Source organism: Macaca thibetana, chromosome 1 (genome assembly GCF_024542745.1).
Source record: "Macaca thibetana thibetana isolate TM-01 chromosome 1, ASM2454274v1, whole genome shotgun sequence".
NCBI classification, from domain to species: Eukaryota; Metazoa; Chordata; class Mammalia; order Primates; family Cercopithecidae; genus Macaca; species Macaca thibetana.
Genome location: NC_065578.1, coordinates 206,919,796 through 206,940,837, shown reverse-complemented (window position 1 = coordinate 206,940,837; position 21,042 = coordinate 206,919,796). Strand labels below are relative to the sequence as shown.

Here is a 21,042-nt window from a genome sequence, read left to right as displayed (position 1 = left end):
CTTACGATGTTACACCCTGATGAACCCATCTTAAGTTAAAAATGTATGTTGAAAATGCATTTTATACACTTAGCCTGCCGAATGTTATAGCTTAGCCTCACTTACCTTAAACTTGCTCGGAACACTTACATTAGCCCACAGTTGGGCAAAATAATCTAACACAAAGCCTATTCCATAATAAGGATTGAACATCTCACATAATTAAAGACTAGTCACATGACAAACAGAGTGGTTGCATGTGTACTCAAAGCATGGTTTCTGGTGAACATGTATTGTTTTTACCTTACCGTAAAGTCAAAAAATTTTAAGTCTAAACAGGAGTTCAGGCCAAGCACGGTAGCTCATGCCTGTAATCCCAGCACTTTGGGAGGCCAAGGCAGGTAGATCACAAGGTCAGGAGTTGGAGACCAGCCAGACCAACATGATGAAACCCCGTCTCTACTAAAAATACAAAAATTAGCCAAGCGTGGTGGTGCACGCCTGTAATCCTAGCTACTCAGGAGGCCGAGACAGGAGAATCGCTTGAATCTGGGAGGCAGAGGTTGCAGTAAGCTGAGATAGCACTACTGCACTCCAACCCGGGTGACAGAGCAAGACTCCATCTCAAAAAAACAAAAAAACAGGAGGTCATATACCCCTGTGTTTCTCAAAGGCTGGTCTGTGTTCTATCTGCCTGCATCAGGGTCGCAGCAGTGGCCATTAAAAATACAGATTCCTGGGAGCAGGGCAAAGGGAAAAAAATAGATTCCTGGGCTCCACCCCAGACCTACTGAATCTTTAGGCTTAGGACCCAGGAATCTGCATTTCAGCAAGCATTCCCAAGAATCACTGATTGAATCCGGCACCATTTTCCACAAGTGAGACTGCTGTGGTCTGGAGACAACAGAACTTGTCCAGTAACTCACAAGTCATGAGAGGCAGAAGTCAGATAGAGGCCTTCAGCTCCCCACCTCATCCTTTCCAGTTGCAGTGATAAAGAGTGCAGTGGCAAATTGTTTTTCATTTCCTTCGCCACCCTCAGCAGCTCACTTTCTTTGTATTTTTCAAAAATTTTCTTTAATTTGATTGAGACATTTTTAGAAAATCCTGACGTCTCCTGCCACAGCGAAAGAATTGCCTTAAATCAGTAGGATCTGGGGATAGTCCCTGCACACATGTGACAAGTGACTTATTAACTTGTGAAGTGGCAGATACATTGTCTTTTAAGCACGTTAGTAATCATTTTTATTATGAAATATCTTGGCCAGGCACAGTAGCTCTCACCTGTAATCCCAGAATTTTGGGAGACTGAGGCAAGAGGATCTCTTGAGCCCAGAATTTCGAGACCAGCCTGGACAACATAGCAAGACCCCATCTCTACAAAAAACTTAAAAATTTCCTTGGTGTGGTGACAGGTGCCGGTAGTACCAGCTACTTGGGAAGCTGAGATGGGAGGATCACTTGAGCCCAGGAAGTTGAGGCTGCAGTGAGCTGTGATTGCACCACTGCATTCTAGCCCAGGTGATAGAACAAGACCCTGTCTCAAAAGAAAAAAAAGGAAATAATCATAAATACACCAGAAATAGTACTGAAACTCCCAGGTACCCAGTGCTCAGAATTAACAAATGTTTACATTTTTTCATATTCGTTTGTGATTTTTTTTTTTTTTAAATAAATCATAGCCAGGCACAGTGGCGCATGCCCGTAATCTTAGCACTTTGGGAGGCCGAGGTGGGTGGATCACCTGAGGTTAGGAGTTCGAGACCAGCCTGGCCAACATGGCGAAACCCCGCCTCTTGTTACAAACAATTTTTACAATTGTTTGTAAAAATACAAACAATTAGCTGGGCGTGGTGGCAGGCTCCTGTAATCCCAGCTACTCACGAGGGAGACTGAGACAGGAGAATCCTTGAACCCGGGAGGTGGAGATTACAGTGAGCTGAGATCATACCACTGTACTCCAGTTTGGGCAACAGAGTGAGACTGTCTCAAAAAAAAAAAAAGAAAAGAAAAAAGAAAACATTATGTGTCAGGTGCGGTGGCTCACGCCTATAATCCCAACACTTTGGGAGGCTGAGGCAGGTGGATCACTTGAGGTCAGGAGTTCGAGACCAGCTGGCCAACATGGTGAAACCTCGTCTCTACTAAAAATACAAAAATTAGCTGGGCGTGGTGGCACACGCCTGTAATCCCAGCTACTTGGGAGGCTGAGGCAGGAGAATCACTTGAATCCGGGAGGTGGAGGTTGCAGTGAACCGAGATGACACCACTGCACTCCAGCCTGGACAACAGAGTGAGACTCTGTCTCAAAAAAAAAAAAAAAAAAAAAAGAAAGAAAGAAAGAAAACACTGTAGGTACGGTTGAAACCTTCCCGTTGTGGTTCTCCCTAGATGTATTCCTCTTCCTTCTCCTCAGAGGGGGTGCCACTTTCCTAAAATTCATGTGTACCCTTCCCATTCTTATTTTTCTACTTTGAACATATTTACATCTCTTTATTTATTTATTTGAGACAGGGTCTCGCTCTGTTGCCCAGACTGGATGGAGTTCAGTGGTATAACCATAGCTCACTGCAGCCTTGAACTCCTGAGCTCCAGGGATCCTCCTGCCTTGGCCCACCAAGAAGCTGGGACCAGAGGCATGCACCACGATGCCTGGCTAATTTTTAAATTTTATTTAGAGATGGGGGTCTCCCTGTGTTACCTAGAGTGATCTCAAACTTCTGGGCTTAAGCGATTCTCCTCCCTCGGCCTCCCAAAGTGCTGGGATTACAGGCATAAGCCACCACGCCTGACGACGTCTTTAAATAACATAGTTTTGAATATTTTATAATTGATATCTGTGGTGTCACATTGTATTATCACTTGGCAATTTTCACTCAACTTTATTTTTCCATCCCAATCCTTTTAACATGCAAGATCAGGGTAATTTTTTTAACTGCTGTATTTCATGATGTGAATATACCACAACCTGGCTATTTTTTTTCTCTCAGTGGACAGTTAGGTTGGTCCCGTTTTTCTGCCACAATTACAAACAATGCTGTAATTAATAGCCTCATGTGAAATAACGTTAGTAGGGATATATCTACAAGTGGCCTCAACTGAACCATAAGGTGTACACATTTTCAGCCTAAACAGATATTGCCAAATTGCTTTCCAGAGTGGGGGCATCCACTTAAACCTACTGGCAGTGTATGAGAGTTCCCATTTTTCTACCTGAAGTTCCAAACAACTGCATGTGTTTCTGTTAGGTTACCTTGGGCAAAGAACTGTAGTGTACATCATAAGTTCTGAGTGGTAAGTGTACAATAGCATTTTTCTCCAACTGTCAACTTTTCCTTTTTAGAAGGTGATGCTCTCTTACACAGCCTTCATTCTCGCCCTCAAAGACTTACTGATCATATAAGGAATCTCCACGAGGAAGATGCCTTACTGAAGGAGGAAAGCAGCATCTATGATGATATTGTTTTTGTGGATGTCGTCGACACTTACCGTAATGTTCCTGCAAAATTACTGAACTTCTATAGATGGTAGGTTGTAAAAATGTTGGATAGGTAGAACTTGTTTTATTGTTAGTTTCTTTTTTTTTTTTTTTTTTTTTTTGATGGCGTTCTTACTATGTTTCCTAGGCTGGTCTTGAACTCCTGAGTGCAAGCAAACCTCTTGCCTTAGCCTCCTGAGTAGCTAAGATTACAGGCGCGTGACACTGTGCCTGTCTTATTGTTCTTTTGCTATCGAGACAATTTATCAACTTCAAACCACTGAGATTTCAACAAATAAAAACAAACCTAAGGCCACTGAGCACCTGGGATATGACCTATTGTATCCCATTTCCTTGTGAAAACCGAGCTACTAAGATGTTGCCTCTTTATTTTGATAAAGATCCACAATGTGATATTAACCTGTCAAAAACACGGCAAAAATTGGCTGGTGGCTTGTGCCTGCCGGCAGCACTTTTGGGAAGCCGAGGCAGGCAGATCACTTGAGATCTGGAGTCTGAGACCAGCCTGGCCGCCATGGTAAAACCCCGTTTCTACTAAAAATACAAAAATTAGCCAAGTGTGGTGGTGCGCGCCTATAATCCCAGCTACTCAGGAGGCTGAGGCATGAGAACCACTTGCACCCAGAAGGCGGAGGTTGCAGTGGGCCAAGATCATACCACTCCACTCCAGCCTGGGCAGCAGAGTGAGACTCTGTCTCAAAAAAAAAAAGCAAAAATTGATTCATTTTGAGTCATTTCTACTTGCCTTGGTTGTCTCAAGCAAGCATTAGACAAAAATCAGTGAGTTTGGGAATGGTTCATTTTTAGTTGTATTTATACCCACCTACCCAGATTCCCCAGTTACAGTCACTCACATTTAGGTTACTGATAGAAATTCTCTTCTACTGAATATCCACCTTATACTTCCAGTCTCTACTGCATCCACTTAAAAACTACCTCCCTGATTCTAAAACTCTTATATAGCTGGCTTACTGAAATTCCACAACTCCCAGAATCTATCGTATTTATAATTTCCCAGACCCTCCAGTGTTTCTTGGAACTTACTTGTAACTCCTACTTTTATAACAATAATAACAGTAACAATATATAATAATAGTAACATATATATATAAAATCTTAACATGTATAGTTATTAGAATTATTAGTTACTCTAGGATCTCAGAATTTTCTGTTGAGTCTCCTGATACTGTCTATCCTGACCCTGGAGCTAAAACTTTCAAACTGTATCTCTGATTAGGCCAAACCTATAAAGGGTATTCTCTTTATTTTTTTCACTTTTATTTTTAAAAACCTTCTCCTGTTCTTTGGTGAGGCCCAGGGTCTGTCTGCTTTTCTTCTCTGTTGCCCTGGACAGAGTGGGAAGTTACCAAGAACAGTACTTTACGGATACAGTTCCCTGGTCCTTAGGGGTAGATGGCTTAATTGGTTTATGGAAGGTAATGTTTCTTAGCTGGGGCAAATTATTTATTTATTTATTTATTTATTTATTTATTTATTTATTTATTCATTCATTCATTCATTCATTCATTCATTCATTCATAAATAGAAATAAGGTCTCAAGCAGTCTTCCTGCCTCGGCCTCCCAAAGTGCCGGGATTATAGGCGTGAGCCACCATACCTGGCCAGCTGGTGCAAATTAATATAATTTGGAACTCATCCTGTGGTAGAGGGCAGAAGTAAATGAGGGTTGGAAATCTGGGTGTGTCAAATACTGGTTAGGTTTAGAAGCTGTAATAAGAAAAAGAACCTCCTTTTAATTTGGGGCCACAAATGAGAGTTGCAATTATAGGTGAGGCTGAGGTGAGGAATGGGCATGGAGGTCCCAAGGGTGGGAAATCAGGGCTGTGGGGTTCTAGGACTCTCTTTAGAGCAAGATATTTCCCAGGCGTGGAAGTATCTTAGCCTCTCCCTTTGTCTCCACTGCCACTATTCTGACTGCCACCTTCTCTCCCTGGATCGCTGCCGTAACCTTCAACAGGACTCTGATCTGGGACCTGCGTCCCCGTAGCTGGCATCGCCCATCTCCACACTGCAAATGAGTTTCATTATTTCTTCCTCTTTATTTCAGTTATCAGTGACCCAAATATTCTTTATCATGAAAATTTATTTCTAATTAGCAAATATTATGTATGGCTTTTGCTATTAATTGGAAATAAACTTTAGGAACATGGGGTGATGCTGTTTGGTGTGGACCCATTATTGTTAAATTCACCATTGTTTGACCTAATGAAATTCTAAATTTATTTTATTGAGATTTCTGACATATGACTGGCCCCCTAGCAAAACTGCGTTTTCAACAGCTGTACAGGGATTGTCAATGTGAAATGAAGGAGTCAATTTTGTCTTTAGTCAGGATTATGTATTTTACGTCTAGATAATGAAGTCACTCTCCTTTGCCTTCCAGGTCATTTATAATGGTTTAATTGCTGGAAGCTGTTTCCAAGGGAAAATATGTTTCAATGTAATAAGTCAGGTTTTTTTAAGCCATAAAATATTTTGAGTGTAATATAAATAGTAGCATCAGATGCATATTGTACAATAGTGTTCTGGGTGAGAGGCCCAGATACAACACCTAATTCATTATGCTGGGCCTTTGTTATTAAGAACACACAGGGTAGGGTTCAGACATTTAATAGATTTGGCAGCAGGACTTGAATGATGCCTAAGAAGCATTTGTTTGAACGTATGTTCCATTTAAGCCAGATATTTTCCTTTATCATGCTCTTCCTTTACCTTTTAAAATCAGCTTAGTACTTCTCTATGTTATGCCACTTAGTAAAGACCAAGTGATGGCCTTAGTTGATAGCAGCAAAATTTTGTTAGAGAATGTTCTCAACATTTGAGGAATAAGAAATACAGATAACAACAGGTACAGTTTTGAATGAAGTGTAAGTGACGCCACTGCATTGGTGTTTCTTTGTTTCTTTGTCTGGTTGCACTGACTTTCATATCCCTTTTGTGTCAACAGGACTATGGAAACAACCAGCTTCAATTTGTTGCTGAAGACAGATGATGACTGTTACATAGACCTCGAAGCTGTATTTAATAGGATTGCCCAAAAGAATCTGGATGGGCCTAATTTTTGGTGGGGAAAGTAAGTTAACCATTCTTAGCCCATTGGCATTCATGTATCTGATCAAATGTAATTAATTAAGCATAAAATATCCTTTTTTTTGAAAATGTGGTTGGGATATACAATTTCTTACTAGACTCCTAGGTTAATATATATTTCATTACTCTAGGTCAGTCATGCTGGCTCACATCTGTCATCCCAGAGTTTTGGGACAGCTGAGGTGGGAGGATCCTTTGAGGCCAAGAGTTCAAAACTAGCCTGGGCAACATTGCAAGACCCTGTCCCTACAAAAAATAAAAAAGGTGATGTGAGCCTGTAGCCCGTAGCTACTTGGGAGGCTGAGGCAGGGGGACTGCTTGAGCCCAGGAGTTGGAGGCTGCAATGAGCTATGATTTTGCAACTGCACTGCAGCCTGGGCAACAGAGGGAGACCCTATCTTAAAAATAATAATAAATTTTATATTACTGTACAATTGGAGGAAAATTTGTTTAAATGAAAAGCCTGAGGCTAATGTAGTAAAGGAGGGAAAACAATATGGCTTTTATTCTTACATCAAAGAAGTAAATGGTATTCACATTAGAAGCTACTGTATATTTTGTTAGAATAAGTTTGTGACGCATCTCTGAAACCATTTTCTGTGCTTCCTCAGGAATACAATATGGATTAGTGATTTGGTTTTTTGTTTTCATATGTACTAAAACACAGGGTGATCTAGTACTTTTCATTCAGAAACTTTACAAATGCAACTTTGAGAAAATTTAACATACCGATCTTACCTAAAACAACACTGGATAAATGATAATTCCTTTCCTTAGATTAAAAAAATTTTTTTCTGGCGGGGCACAGTGGCTCACGCCTGTAATCCCAGCACTTTGGGAGGCTGAGGTGGGTGGATCACCTAAGTCAGGAGTTTGAGACAAGCCTGGCCAACATGGTGAAACCCCGTCTCTACTAAAAATATAAAAAATTAGCTGGTCATGATGGCGCATGCCTGTAATCCCAGCTACTCGGGAAGCTGAGGCAGGAGAATCGCTTGGACCTGGGAGGCAGGGTTGCAGTGAGCCAAGATGGCGCCACTGCCCTCCAGCCTGGGCAACAAGAGCGAAACTCCGTCTCAAAAAAAAAATTTTCTTATTTTCTTTCCTCACTTCTACAAGCTTATTCCTTTGTAGTGATGATAAAGGAGTCAAGTTTAATAGTGGCAGGATATGTGTCAGACTAACACAAGAGGCCACATTATTTTTCATCTCAGTTTCAGACTGAATTGGGCAGTTGACCGAACTGGAAAGTGGCAGGAGTTGGAGTACCCCAGCCCCGCTTACCCTGCCTTTGCATGTGGGTCAGGGTATGTGATCTCCAAGGACATCGTCAGCTGGCTGGCAAGCAACTCGGGGAGGTTAAAGACCTATCAGGTAATTAAGAATTTCTTAGCTTGGCGTGGTGGCTCTCGCCTATAATCACAGCACTTTGGGAGGCTAAGGCAGGTAGATCACTTGAGCCCAGGAATTCAAGACCAGCCTGGGTGACATAGTAAGACCCCATCTCTATAATAAAAAGTAAAATAGGCCGGGCGCGGTGGCTCAAGCCTGTAATCCCAGCACTTTGGGAGGCCGAGACGGGCGGATCACGAGGTCAGGAGATCGAGACCATCCTGGCTAACACGGTGAAACCCCGTCTCTACTAAAAAATACAAAAAAACTAGCCGGGCGAGGTGGCGGGCGCCTGTAGTCCCAGCTACTCGGGAGGCTGAGGCAGGAGAATGGCGTGAACCCAGGAGGCGGAGCTTGCAGTGAGCCGAGATCGGGCCACTGCACTCCAGTATGGGCAAGAGTGCCAGACTCCGCCTCAAAAAAAAAAAAAAAAAAAAAAGTAAAATAAAAAATTAAGGATTTCCCACCTACGTATACACTCATCACACCAAGTTTCATCTCACTCAGCATTCCATCATGAAAAGCAGAACCAACTTACCTTAGGGAAAAGCACATTACTCTCTGTATAGGAATCACCTCTCAAAGGTTAAGGATGCACCCCATATCCCTCAAATCTTGCCTTTAAGTTCTATTCCTAAATCTTTTTTGAGCCTACTTATGTTTTCAGCTAGTATTTACAGGCGTAGTCCCTGGAGGCCGGGCACTGTGGCTCATGCCTGTAATCCTAGCACTTTGGGAGGCTGAGGCAGGCAGATCACTTGAGGTTAGGAGTTCAAAACCAGCCTAACATGGTGAAATCCCATCTCTACTAAAAATACAAAAAATGAGCCAGGTGTGGTGGCACACACCTGTATTCCCAACTACTTGGGAGGCTGAGGCAGGAGAATCATGTGAACCCGGAAGCAGAGGTTGCAGTGAGCTGAGATCGCACCACTGCATGCCAGCCTGGGCGACAGAGGGAGACTCGGTCTCACACACACAAAAAAAGTATAGTCCCTGGAGGAATAGAAAGATTTTAATTCCTAAGGAGGGAGCCCAAAGTGCTTCCTGGAAGCTTAAGGTACACGAGAAGGATGGGTCCTCTACTTGCGGTTTCATCTTATTACCTTGTGGTGGGGGTGCTTCATAGGCACTAACTTTGACTTTGTGTGAATCCATTTTTGCTATTTCATATTAGAATAATAAAGCAAAAAAGTAGAAAGGTGGTTTATGATGGGAGTGGGCATGGTTTTGACTTTACAAATAAAATAGCATTTAAAATTTTTACATTTAAACTTTATGGGCCATGTATAGGGTGAAGATGTAAGCATGGGCATCTGGATGGCAGCCATAGGACCTAAAAGATACCAGGTAAGTCTTTGGGGATGGCCTCAGGCTTCTTAAGAGTTGAGGAGGTGAGATTTCTATATACAGGTTGAGTGTCCTTTATCCAAAATGCCTGGGATCAGAAGTATTGAGAATTTCAGATTTTTTTGGATTTTAGAATAATTGCATTATACTTACAAGTTCCACATCCCAAATCTGAAAACTGAAATGCTTCAGTGAGCATTTCCTTTGAGTGTCATGTTGGCTCTCAAAAAGTTTTGGGCTTGGCATAGTGGCACATGCCTGTAATCCCAACACTGGGAGGCCAAGGTGGGCATTATCACTTGAGCTCAGGAGTTCAAGACCAGCCTGGGCAACATGGCAAAACTCTCATCTCTACAAAAAGTACAAAAAAATTAGCTGGGCATGGCAGCGCCTGCCTGTGGTCCCAGCTGCTCAGGAGGCTAAGGTAGGAGGATCAACTTGAGCATGGGAGGTCGAGGGTGCAGTGAGCTGTGAATGCACCACTGCACTCCCACCTGAGAATAGAGTGAGAGAGACTCTGTCTCAAAAAAAAAGAAAAAGTTTTGGATTTTGGAGCATTTTAGATTTCAAATTTTCAGATTTGGAATGCTCAGCCTGTAATGTATATCACACCATGGGCAGAAAGAATGAGGATCTTCTACCATAATAGCTACGCTGTTGCTTCAATTCACAATAATCCAGCTAGGTTATTTCTCATACAGTATTTTTCTGAGTTTAAAGCAAAAGGTTATAAATGAAAGTTCCCCTACCTACAAAAAATTCAGTTTCCATAGATTTGATCAGAAATTATTTTCAGCTTTAAAACAACAGAAGGCTGGGCGTGGTGGCTCTGGGCGCCTGTAATCCCAGCACTTTTGGGAGGCTGAGGTGGGCGGATCACGAGGTCAGGAGATGGAGACCATCCTGGCTAACACGGTGAAACCCCATCTCTACTAAAAATACAAAAAAATTTAGCCGGGTGTAGTGGCAGGCGCCTGTAGGCCCAGCTACTCGGGAGGCTGAAGCAGGAGAATGGCATGAACCCGGGAGGCGGAGCTTGCAGTGAGCCGAGATCATGCCACTGCACTCCAGCCTGGGCGACAGAGCGAGACTCCGTCTCAAAAAAAACAAAAAATAGTAACGACAGAATCCACTGATTTGAGTGTGGCAGTCTAAGGGTCCTTCAACCCTTCTGACCGATACAAAGGAGACACTGCATGAAATATAAGACATCATTTAAAACACACTATTGCTGAACCAGAAAAAAAAAAATGAATCTGCAGAGACCAAAATGGAAACTAGAGACCTGGGAAGAAACCAAGCACAAAGCTGACTTTAGCTTTAGAGATTTCTGTTGAGTTCTGGATTCTTGCAGCTTCCACTTTGGCCATCGAAGGTGCAGGGGACAGAAGGCACATGCAGTGTTTGTCAGTTAGAAGCCCAGCATAGAGCTGGGGCCCCAGAGCAGCTCTCAGAAGTCAGCCCACATCTGTGTAGTCCACTTTGATAGTCCGATTCCTTTGTTGTACTTTCAGTCTCATCTTTGAATAGAATTATTTTTGTATCTGGTAACTCTGGGATCTGTAGTCTTTGCTGGGTCTGATTCTGCAGTTTCCTGTTTCTACAGACTGTTGTTCATGGGGCTTGTTTTCTGATGTGTTGAAGAGTTGTTTTTGTGTTTTTTGTTTTTTTTTTGTGACCGTGTTGTCTTTGGAAACTGAGTCCTTATTTAAAATGCATTCCTACAGAGAGGATTTACATTTTTTTCTACCATGCACTAGGAAAACTACCATCTATGAATACTTCCGATTTTTGACTTGGAACTGTTGGGCTTACACAGACTGACTACCAGCCCCAGACCTACCTAAGTGCAAGCTGTGGGTAGGCGCTCGGGGGAGAGAGACTCCTTTCCATCCCACTGAGGGGCGAGACTGAGACAAGCCGAGTTTGTTTTCTTATATACCCCCTGAGGCTGTGGCCCCTCAGAGATCCTAGCTCTGTGTCAGTCTCCCATTAGTCTCCTGTCCCTGGGCTTGGCCTTTCATAACCCAAGGATCAGCAGCCGCCTTCAGGACACATGCTGACTCAGCACTTTCTCCTACCGGTTTCTTCTTTCTTCATGGAGTTCTGCCATGCTTTATAAAGGTGTTTCATTTTGCCCAACATTTTTGTGTTGTCAAAACATTGAATGAGTTTCTGTGTTCTGCTATATTGCTGAAAACAGAAGCCAATTCATGTAGCTAGGAAATAGTCTAGTGGTTAAGAACTTGAGCTTGGGAGTCTAATCCCTCCTCTTCATTTACCAGCCCTGTGACCTTGAACAAGTTACTTAACTCTTAGTTTGTTCCTCAGTTGTAAGAGGGAAATAGCTCCTACCTCACAGCGTTACTGTGAGAATTGAGTGAAATATTTACAAAGTGCTTGGGTAGAGTCCCCACAATATTGTAAGCATTCCATCAATAGCTGTTATTAATACTGCCATAGACACACCTTTAATAGCAAACACGAAACTCACTTGTGGTTTCTAAAATCATTCATTACAGAATTGCATTTGTTGACTAACTCTTCATCCACACACTGCCTTGTTTCTGTATTCCACAGCCACAGGACTGTGGGACCTGGTGTTTTCCCCAATCAGGAGGTGCCACCCCCAAACCTCACCAGTTGGTCCACACATGGAGTTATCCTTGAAGTAATTTCAGCATCATTCGAATAGATAAAAACTGTCTACGTGCAGACTTTCTGACACTCTTAAAACAGTTTCACCACTCTCAGATCGGCTTTGGTTGTTTTTCAACAGGACAGCCTGTGGCTGTGTGAGAAGACCTGTGAGACAGGAATGCTCTCTTCTCCTCAGTATTCTCCATGGGAACTGACAGAACTGTGGAAACTGAAGGAACGGTGCGGTGATCCTTGTCGGTGTGAAGCAAGATAACAGGGACTTGAATTAGCAGCATCTAAAATCAGGGCAGGCAAACGATAATCTGAGTGCAAGTCTGAGGTGTCCCAGGGCTTAGCAGTAGACTGTATGGTCTTTCAAGAGAGTTCCAGACCGGCACTTTCACCCAGAACCAATGCGGTGTTTCTTAATGTTTGCACAAATTTTCTTCTTAAAAATCAACTGGTACTGTAGCATAAGAAAAGTTTATATATTGGAATATTATCAGAAAAATACCAAGTTATTTTATAAAAAAAAAAAATATTTCTAAATCCTGATGCATTGTGGCTAATTAGTAATCACCATTACCTGTAATTTTTGGTTAAAACTTGGCCCAGTTCAGAATCTGTAGTAGTAACTGAGAGTTTGAATTTCAACCTGGATTGCAGGATAGCTCTGTAGAGTTTAATGAGGATAATTATCAGACAAAAAGAACTCACAGGAATGCTGTGTGATCATGTGATCACATATTTGAGCAGTGGTCACTTATACCAAAGTTTGGGGTTTCTGGAAATAACGTCAGATTTTGTGGATCTCTGAAGTGGGCAACTTGAACTTGAAGAGGAACCAGTATGATTCTCAGTTCTGAACCTTGGTTTTAAAGAAGTCCATTTATACGGTAGACTAATATCCAAGTTTTCTTTCTGCCATCTAACCTAAATCCTGAAGGTCACAGCTTCGTACTCATAGTTTTTAAATGCTAAATTTTTGTGAGTATGAATAAAAGCAAATACCTCTCAGGGTTTTAGTGGCATCGGGAAGGATATTTCTAAATTGTTGACAGTTTGAAAGAATTAGTTTTGCTTTCCTCCTATCATTGCCTAAAGTTTACCTAATATGAGTACATTTCAATCAGAGCTGGTTATCTTCTACACAAGAAGATACACTCAGCTTAGCTATAATTGTAGGGAAAAGCATGTGATTAAGTACTCTTAGAAAATAGTGCAACTGAGAAGACAGATAATAGCATATTGTTATACACAGTAGAGGATGTGTCTCCGCAAGTTTAAGGGACATTTCCCAAAATGACCAGCCAAATCGTTTTAGTAACCCTTTAAAATAGTAGTATCAATAGAGAATTCCATTAAAACTAGTCTTATGACAGACATTAACTGTGTTCAGATTTTATTAGGCTAGCTAGTTTCTATTTAATATTTAAATCTTATCATGAAATGCAGTGATGAACTGTAAAAATAAATATGAAATACGATCAGAAAATTGTTAGTAGGTTCAAAGCCTTTATTACTGCTATTATGTATAAGCCTAGAAATGGTCGCTTCCCAACAAAAACTACATCAGTGGTGAAAATAAATCCCTTGTTATCCTTAGGGCAAGTTGTAAACCCCTTTGTTTTTGACAGAATTGTTCCAGTGGATCATTTATTTCCGATGAACCCCAGACATGATAAGCAGTGCAGTCTCTAAATTTTATTAGTTGGTTGTTACCATCGCACTAATAGACAATCTTCATTTTCCACAGAATAAAAACGTAATGACTGTAGGTCATTTTCCAGCTTGATTTCTATGCCCGGCTCCTAAAATTAGAAGGAAGGTAGGGAAGGATGTGATTAAGACAGATCTGATAAAGCATGTTACACATACTCTATCCCACCCCGTCCCCAGGCAGTAGCTTACCCTTAAAATCAAACAGATCTATGGTCTCCATTTAGAATCAAACTGTTGCTATCTAGAGACAGTTTAATGTCATCATGAGGACGAAGCTTGACTTTGTTTTTTCCTGGGCAACTTACTTTTGGACTTTCATAGGACAACACAAGGTCTGACACAGGAACTTTGAGAAGACGTGACAGCCATCCCTTCACCTTTTGAATTGTCATGGAGCCTATCAAAAGACAAGAAAAGTCCATTCGTTCTCTCAAATGACACTTACTTGTAAAACTAGCTCATGTGATGAGACCACAGTATCATTGCAATGATAGCTGTATCTGTCTTTTTTTTTTTTTTTTGGAGACCGTCTCGCTCTGTTGCCCAGGCTGGAGTGCAATGGTGCAATCTCGGCTCACTGCAACCTCCACTTCCCGGGTTCAAACGATATCTCCTGCCTCAGCCTCCCGAGTAGCTGGTGCCCGTCACCACACCCAGCTAACTTTGGTATTTTTAGTAGAGACAGGGTTTCACCATGTTGGCCAGGCTGGTCTCAAACTCCTGACCTCGTGATCCACCCTGGCCTCCCAAAGTGCTGGGATTACAGGCGTGAGCCCAGGGCCTGGCCACATCTGTCATTTTACCCAAGTCACTTTACCCAAGTAAGTAATTAGGGGAAAGCCTGAGTCTTTGCACCACCTGTTCATTTGGGGAACTGTGGGAAACGGAGCCAACGGACCTAAGTGCCCTTTGACAGTGAGTTTCATACCATTTCAGTAGTGTATTTCTTTCTTAATCTGAATAAACCAGAATGATACTCTCAGCACAGAATAAAAATGGGAGTGAGTCATCATTAACGTTTTCTTTTTAAACCTTTGTGATGACTTCCTTATGAATTACCAAACAAACACTGGAATGGGACTCAGGTATCCTGAGGACATCTCTCAACTCTGGCCTTAGTTCCTCCTCTGTAAAATGAGGGTGTCGACTAAATGATCTACAAGGTCCGTTCCAGCACCGCCATTCTGTAATTATGTCATGTGTAACTGTGTTAAACATACACAGGTGACTGCCAGGCATGGGAATGTAACTTCCGAGTCAACGCTTTGGCTTGTTCAGAATACACTATGAACTTCTTTCCAAAGATGGGTTGTGGTAAATAGTGGATATTTTGATTATGAGAAACAGTTTCCTTGAAGCTTTAGCTGGGGATACAGCAATAGTGTGGTGTTCCTACAAATATCACAGTGTATTCAAACATATTTTTCTATCAAAAATCATTTTTGTAAAAGCTGTGTGTTTTTATGCAACTTGTGATAATAAATGTTATCTTTATTTTAGAATAAAAACTGGCCTTTTTGCATGTATTGAATACAGTTAATAGAATGTATAATTTTAATTGACAAAATTTGCTCTTTCATGTGTGAATATGTGATAGTCTAGTCCTTTCAAAAGATTTAGATGGCCTGGCTTTCATTGTTGGAGCCTGGTTAGAGAAGGGTTAACTGCTGCACACCAGTGGCAAATGACATCCTCCTAACACGACAGAAACAGAAAGTTTGGTCATAAAACAATTCTAATAAGAAATCCGCCTGGCCTGCTCACACCTGTAACCCCAGCACTTTGGGACGCAGAGGGATCAGAGCCCAGGAATTCGAGACCAGCCTGGGCAACATGAGGACACCCCATTTCTACAAAAAATAAAAAATTAGCCAAGCATAACAATGTACGCCTCTAGTCCCAGCTACTTGGGAGGATCACTGGAGCCCAGGAGGTCAAGGCTACAGTGAGCCATGATCGCGCCACTGTACTCCATCCAGCCTGGGTAACAAAGTGAGCCCTGTCTCAAAAAAAATCTGCCTACTCATAATGGTTCTATAGAAGAAAGTAGCAATTTGTATGTAATAAATAGCATTACCATTTTTAATATACTAACATGACTGTCTTAGCATTCAGAAAATATGGAAATAGCTAATTATTTCTTTTTACTGCCTATGACCAATGTTAAAAATTTGAGAGGTTTACCTCTAGGCCTTTTTTTCTATGTTCATATAAGGATGTATAGGTTTTAAGCCAGGCGCAGTGGCTCACGCCTGTAATCCCAACACTTTGGGAGGCTGAGGTGGGCAGATCACCTGAGGTCAGAAGTTTGAGACCAGCCTGGCCAACATGGAGAAACCCTGTCTCTACTAAAAATACAAAAATTAGCCGGGCGTGGTGGCGGGTGCCTGTTAACCCAGCTACTTGGGAAGCTGAGGCAGGGAGAGTTGCTTGAACCCGGAAGGCAGAGTTTGCAGTGAGCCGAGATCATGCCACTGCACTCTAGCTTGGGTGACAGAATGAGACTCCATCTCAAAAAAAAAAAAAAAAAAAAAAGGATGTATAGGTTTTATAATATATTGACCTACTACATTTGTATTTCTTTATGACATGATGGTACAGCTTTTCATGCCAATTCCATGCCATGTCCTCTAGACATACACTGCCCAATATGGCAGCCACATGTGGTACTGAGCACCTGGAATGCGGCGAGTATGACTGAAGAACTGAATTTTATTTTAATGAATTTAAATAGCTACATGTGGTTATTGCAGTCACAGTGGACAGCGCAGCTCTAGACCTGCTTCATTCTCCTCAGTGACACATGTGCCTTGTGTGCTGTGTGGTTCTACCAGAGCTGATTCACCATTCCCCCACTGGCAAGTATTTAGATTCTTCTTATCTTCACCATCACAAATGCTGCAAGACACAATGCTTGGTCAGAGCATATGTGTATTTTTAACTTTGTACAGTAATTCCCACATGACTTTACAAAAAGGGTATACTGCTTTTTCATGCCAGCCAGTATTATTTTAATTTTGCTAATCTAATGGATTAAAAAAATGGTATTGCTTTTTTTTTTTTCATTTTAGATAGGGTCTCACTCTGTCACCCAGGCCAGATTGCAGTGGCTCAATCACAGCTCACTGCAGCCTCAACTTCCCGGGCTCAAGCCATCCTCCCACCTCAGCTGCCCAAGTAGCTGGGACTACAGGCTTGCACCACCACACCCAGCTAATTTTTGTATTTATTTATTTTTGTAGAGATGGGGTTTCACCATGTTCCTCAGGTTGGTCTCGAACTCCTGGGCTCAAGCAATTTGCCCACCTTGGCCTCCCAAAGTGCCAGGATTACAGGTGTGAGCCACCATGCCTGGCTATTACTTTTCTTTTTAGAAGACGTTTACCTATGGTAGTGGTTAAATATTCGCAGCATGTGGCATAAGAATTAGTATTAAGAACCTTTGTATGAACGAGTGAGTGAGTGCACATTTGAGGAACAGAAAAGCAAATTAAAAAGGGGGAAAAAAGAACGCTCACAATCTGCTGGCTTACTGCTGAGTTTATAGAATACAGGACTCAGACTCTGAATGTTGAAAATAGTAATTCTTACATATAATTTCTATGGATAGTCGAATCTCTGCAGCTCTACCCGAAGATTAATAAAAACAGCATGAATGCAGTGGGTGTCCCCAAAATAGCTAACTGAATCTCAGAAGACCTGGGATACCAGTCAGGTGTACAGTGTGGAAGTAGAGAAGGGTAAGGTGGCACTGTCACCCCCAGCCAAGGGCTGCATTCAGGCATATGCCCAGATGACAGGACTTGACAGGTCTACCTCAGTGCCTTCCAGAGGAAGACTGCAGAGGAAAGCTTAACGAAGCAGGTCTGATGACAATATTCTTGAGCAAATACTCCATAGTGGTGACATTCCCATTAATTGATTTGACGTATCTGCAAAGGCAAAAGGAAACACGCAAAGACATCGAAGGCCAAAAACACAGAAAGTCCTGGCCCTCCAGGCACGGTGGCTCACACCTATAATCCCAGCACTTTGGGAGGTGATGATAGGAGAACAGCTTGAGCTCAGGAGTTTGAGGCCAGCCTTAACAACATAGCGAGGCTTCATCTCTACTAAAAATCAAAAAACTAGCAGGGTGTGGTGGTTCGTGCCTATAGTCCCAGCTACTCAGGAGGCGGAGATGGGAGGATCACTTGATGATCAAGGTGATGGAGCCTGCAGTGAGCCGAGATGGCACCACTGCACTCCAGCCTGAGTGACAACCAGACCCCGTCTGAAAAACGATAAAAAAATAAAACAGTCCTGGCCCTCTTTGACTAGTCTGTGTCCACCAGGGCCTTTACCGGCAGTATTTAAGTTTGAAAACAGAATAATGAAGGGGGAAATCACTAATTCTAATCCATTATATAGCAGTAGCCAAATTACGTATTACAGGAGTAGAAACTAGATTGTGAATAAATAAAAATGGAGACGTTCTGGTAAATTAATACCAAATGGATGGTTATCAATCAGAAAGCTACTTCTCTGAACACAACTAAAGCCTTCTTTATATAAGCAACACCATGATAAGCTTGCTTTATCTGATAGAAACTAATTTAAAAATCAATGGGAATTCACTGCACTGACGGGCAAACAAACCCAGTGTACTAGAGTCATTAAGCTGATGTGTATTTCATTTATTTAAATCCTCACTGCTCTAAATTTACCGTTTATATTTTAGCAGTTAGCTATGAGTCAAGTTTAATCTTGAGAATTCACAGTATCATGGCAAACTCAAAAATAGACTATAATTTCATTTTTATTTTGAGTGAAAGTTTAAGGTAAGTTATGTTGATCTAATTTATTGACACAAGCATATTTATTTTCCAAATAAAAGTAATTCAGTTCCAGTAGCACTTTTTTTTTTTTTTTTTTTTTTAAGTTCTAAGGTAGTTTTCCCAAAACCATTTCAGGGTGTCCATTAAAAGAGCATCTACAGATTGTTTTTGCAGGGACTCCTGATCCGTCAGGAGCAGAAGTAGAAAGTAAGCAAAGTCACAAACCTCCCATAAGAATTCAGTTCACCAGGACACAGCTCCTCTCTTATGAAGGGATGAGAAGCAGACCCCAAACCCAGTGTCACAGTCTCCCTGGAAACAGCAACAGGCTTGGGGAATGCTTCTGAAAGTCCATGCCATTCAAGATCTCAGGCTTTTGGTTAAAAATACAGTTTAGGCCAACTGCAGTGGCTCATGCCTATAACCCCATCACTTTGGAAGGCTGAGGCAGGCGGATGGCTTTGAGCTCAGGAATTCGAGACCGGCCTGGGCAACGTGGTGAAACCCATCTCTACAAAAAATACAAAAATTAGCCGGGCGTTGGTGGCTCGCACCTGTAGTCCCAGCTACATGGAGGCCGAGGCTGGAGAAATGCTTGAGCCTAGGAAGCAGAGGCTGCTGTGGGCTGAGATGGTGCCACTGCACTCCAACCTGGGTGACAGAGGCCCTGTCTCAAAATAAAATTGTGTGTGTGTGTGTGTGTGTGTGTGTAATTATATGCAGGGGCTTCCAATTTTAACAAAACTGCTTTCAGCTGATAAAGTTATGGGAGACCTGAACTTTTCGGGGCATGGGGGAGTGACATTAGCATGATTGATTGTATTTTAGAATATAAAAGACTAATGAAAACCTCTAAGCTCTGAGGTCCACACTTTGAGACATGAGTTAAAGGTTTTAATTTTAGCTGACTCATACCTAGGCCGATGATTCAGAGTTTAAGGAAAAGATAGGCTCATTTTTCTTACCCGGCAGTTGTTTCTCTAGGACTTTTTGATCAAGTTGATCAGGGTATTTTATCTTCAGTGCTTTAAGAGAAACAAAGAAAAAGACTAATTGATATCTACTATTATATGGATTTAAATTATCCACACACATCAACAGATGGCCAAATGATAGAGCTATGCAGTGCAAACTGGCAGGTCTAATCAATGTTTAAAATCCTTCCATGAATTGCTAACAACAACAAAAATAGCTGGACGCCACTTTCCCTTTTCCCTGCTTAGTGCTTCTTTCCTGATCCCTTTCCCTGCTTAGTGCTTCTTTCCTGATCCCTTTCCCTGCTTACTGCTTCTTTCCTGATCCCTTTCCCTGCTTAGTGCTTCTTTCCTGACAGCGTGGACAGGTTTTCAAGTCATAAATTCACAAATCACAATTTGGTTCACAACTCCATTACCTCCCACATTTATAACACTATTAAATGAGTTTAAAACGTAGGAGTTGCAAAAATGTATAAGAATTTAGATATGTTTTAAAGAATTCATTTCTTTGGGTGTGGTGGCTCACGCCTCTAATCCCAGCATTTTGGGAGGCCAAGGCAGGTGGATCTCCTGAGGTCAGGAGTTCGAGACCAGCCTGGACAACATGGTTAAACCCCGTCTCTACTAAAAATACAAAATGAGCTGGGCATGGTGGCGCATGCCTGTAATCTCAGCTACCTGGGAGGCTGAGGCAGGAGAATCACTTGAACCCGGGAGGTGGAGGCTGCCGTGAGCCGAGATCGTGCCACTGCACTCCAGTCTGGCAACAAGAGCAAAACTCCATCTCAATTTAAAAAAAAAAAAAGTTAGCTGGGCGTGGTGGTGTATGCCCATAGTCCCAGTTACTCCAGAGGCTGAGGCGGGAGAATCACTTAGAACCTGGGAGGCAGAGGTTGCAATGAGCTGAGATCACGCCACTGCACTCCAGCCTGGGGGACAGAGGGAGACTGTCTCAAAAAAAAAAAAAAAAAAAAAAGAATTCATTTAAAACTCAAAGCATTTACTTAAGTACTTAAGAGATACACACTTAAAAGAAACACACTATCTGTTTTGGCACCTAAGGACTCAAATACAAATAAACTATTTGAATCTGAGCGTCTTACTTAGTAGCTGGTTTTTGAGCATAAATGGTTGTTGTGTTTTGAGTTCCCAATCTTCAGGTGCACCATATTCTGTTTAAGAAATCAAAAGAGATGAATGATAAACCAAAGGCCACTATAAGGAGGAAAAAAAAAAAAAAGCATAGGTAAGTATCCAGACAGCCTGTGCCTTTCCCAGGACACATGGAGCTGCCTTTATTCAGTGTGATTTTTAGGAGTGATGGACAACCACCACTCCTAAGGGCACAATCGTCTGTCTACCCAGAGCTGCAGACTCTGTAACTTACCTGGCTCATTGTTAACGACCAGTGAAACTCAACAGAAGACAATACATGAAAAGCAGCGTGTTGACACGTGTATTACATCATTGTTCCTCAGGTGTCCTCACTCAAACTAGCAAGAGAAGACTGCCCTCAAATACTTCAAATGTTTTCCCCAAGTGTCACCTTTGGTAA

General features: G+C 42.0%; 2 protein-coding genes across 8 annotated transcripts in view; one reads left to right on the top strand and one right to left on the bottom strand.

Moving 5' to 3' along the window:
* Positions 1-15,201, top strand: part of B3GALNT2 (beta-1,3-N-acetylgalactosaminyltransferase 2) — a 62,709-nt gene extending 47,508 nt beyond the window's left edge. For 2 of the 3 annotated variants that reach the window (XM_050769994.1, XM_050770004.1), the window contains exons 8-12: positions 3,323-3,506; positions 6,447-6,572; positions 7,804-7,963; positions 9,275-9,331; positions 12,111-15,201. In XM_050769994.1, coding sequence (XP_050625951.1) covers positions 3,323-3,506; positions 6,447-6,572; positions 7,804-7,963; positions 9,275-9,331; positions 12,111-12,245 — 662 coding nt within the window. In that variant the 3' untranslated portion in view covers positions 12,246-15,201. Of the gene's footprint in view, positions 1-3,322; positions 3,507-6,446; positions 6,573-6,720; positions 6,854-7,803; positions 7,964-9,274; positions 9,332-12,110 lie in introns of those variants that run through there. The other variant, XM_050770014.1, reaches the window with a different exon arrangement.
* TBCE (tubulin folding cofactor E) overlaps positions 13,474-21,042 on the bottom strand; it is a 79,847-nt gene continuing 72,278 nt past the window's right edge. For 2 of the 5 annotated variants that reach the window (XM_050769979.1, XM_050769959.1), the window contains 4 exons: positions 20,591-20,659; positions 19,476-19,535; positions 13,999-14,090; positions 13,474-13,782 (listed from right to left, as the gene is read on the bottom strand). In XM_050769979.1, the coding sequence (XP_050625936.1) occupies positions 13,690-13,782; positions 13,999-14,090; positions 19,476-19,535; positions 20,591-20,659 (314 nt within the window). In that variant the 3' untranslated portion in view covers positions 13,474-13,689. Of the gene's footprint in view, positions 17,626-19,475; positions 19,536-20,590; positions 20,660-21,042 lie in introns of all 5 variants that reach the window. The other 3 variants (XM_050769972.1, XM_050769967.1, XM_050769950.1) reach the window with 3 other exon arrangements.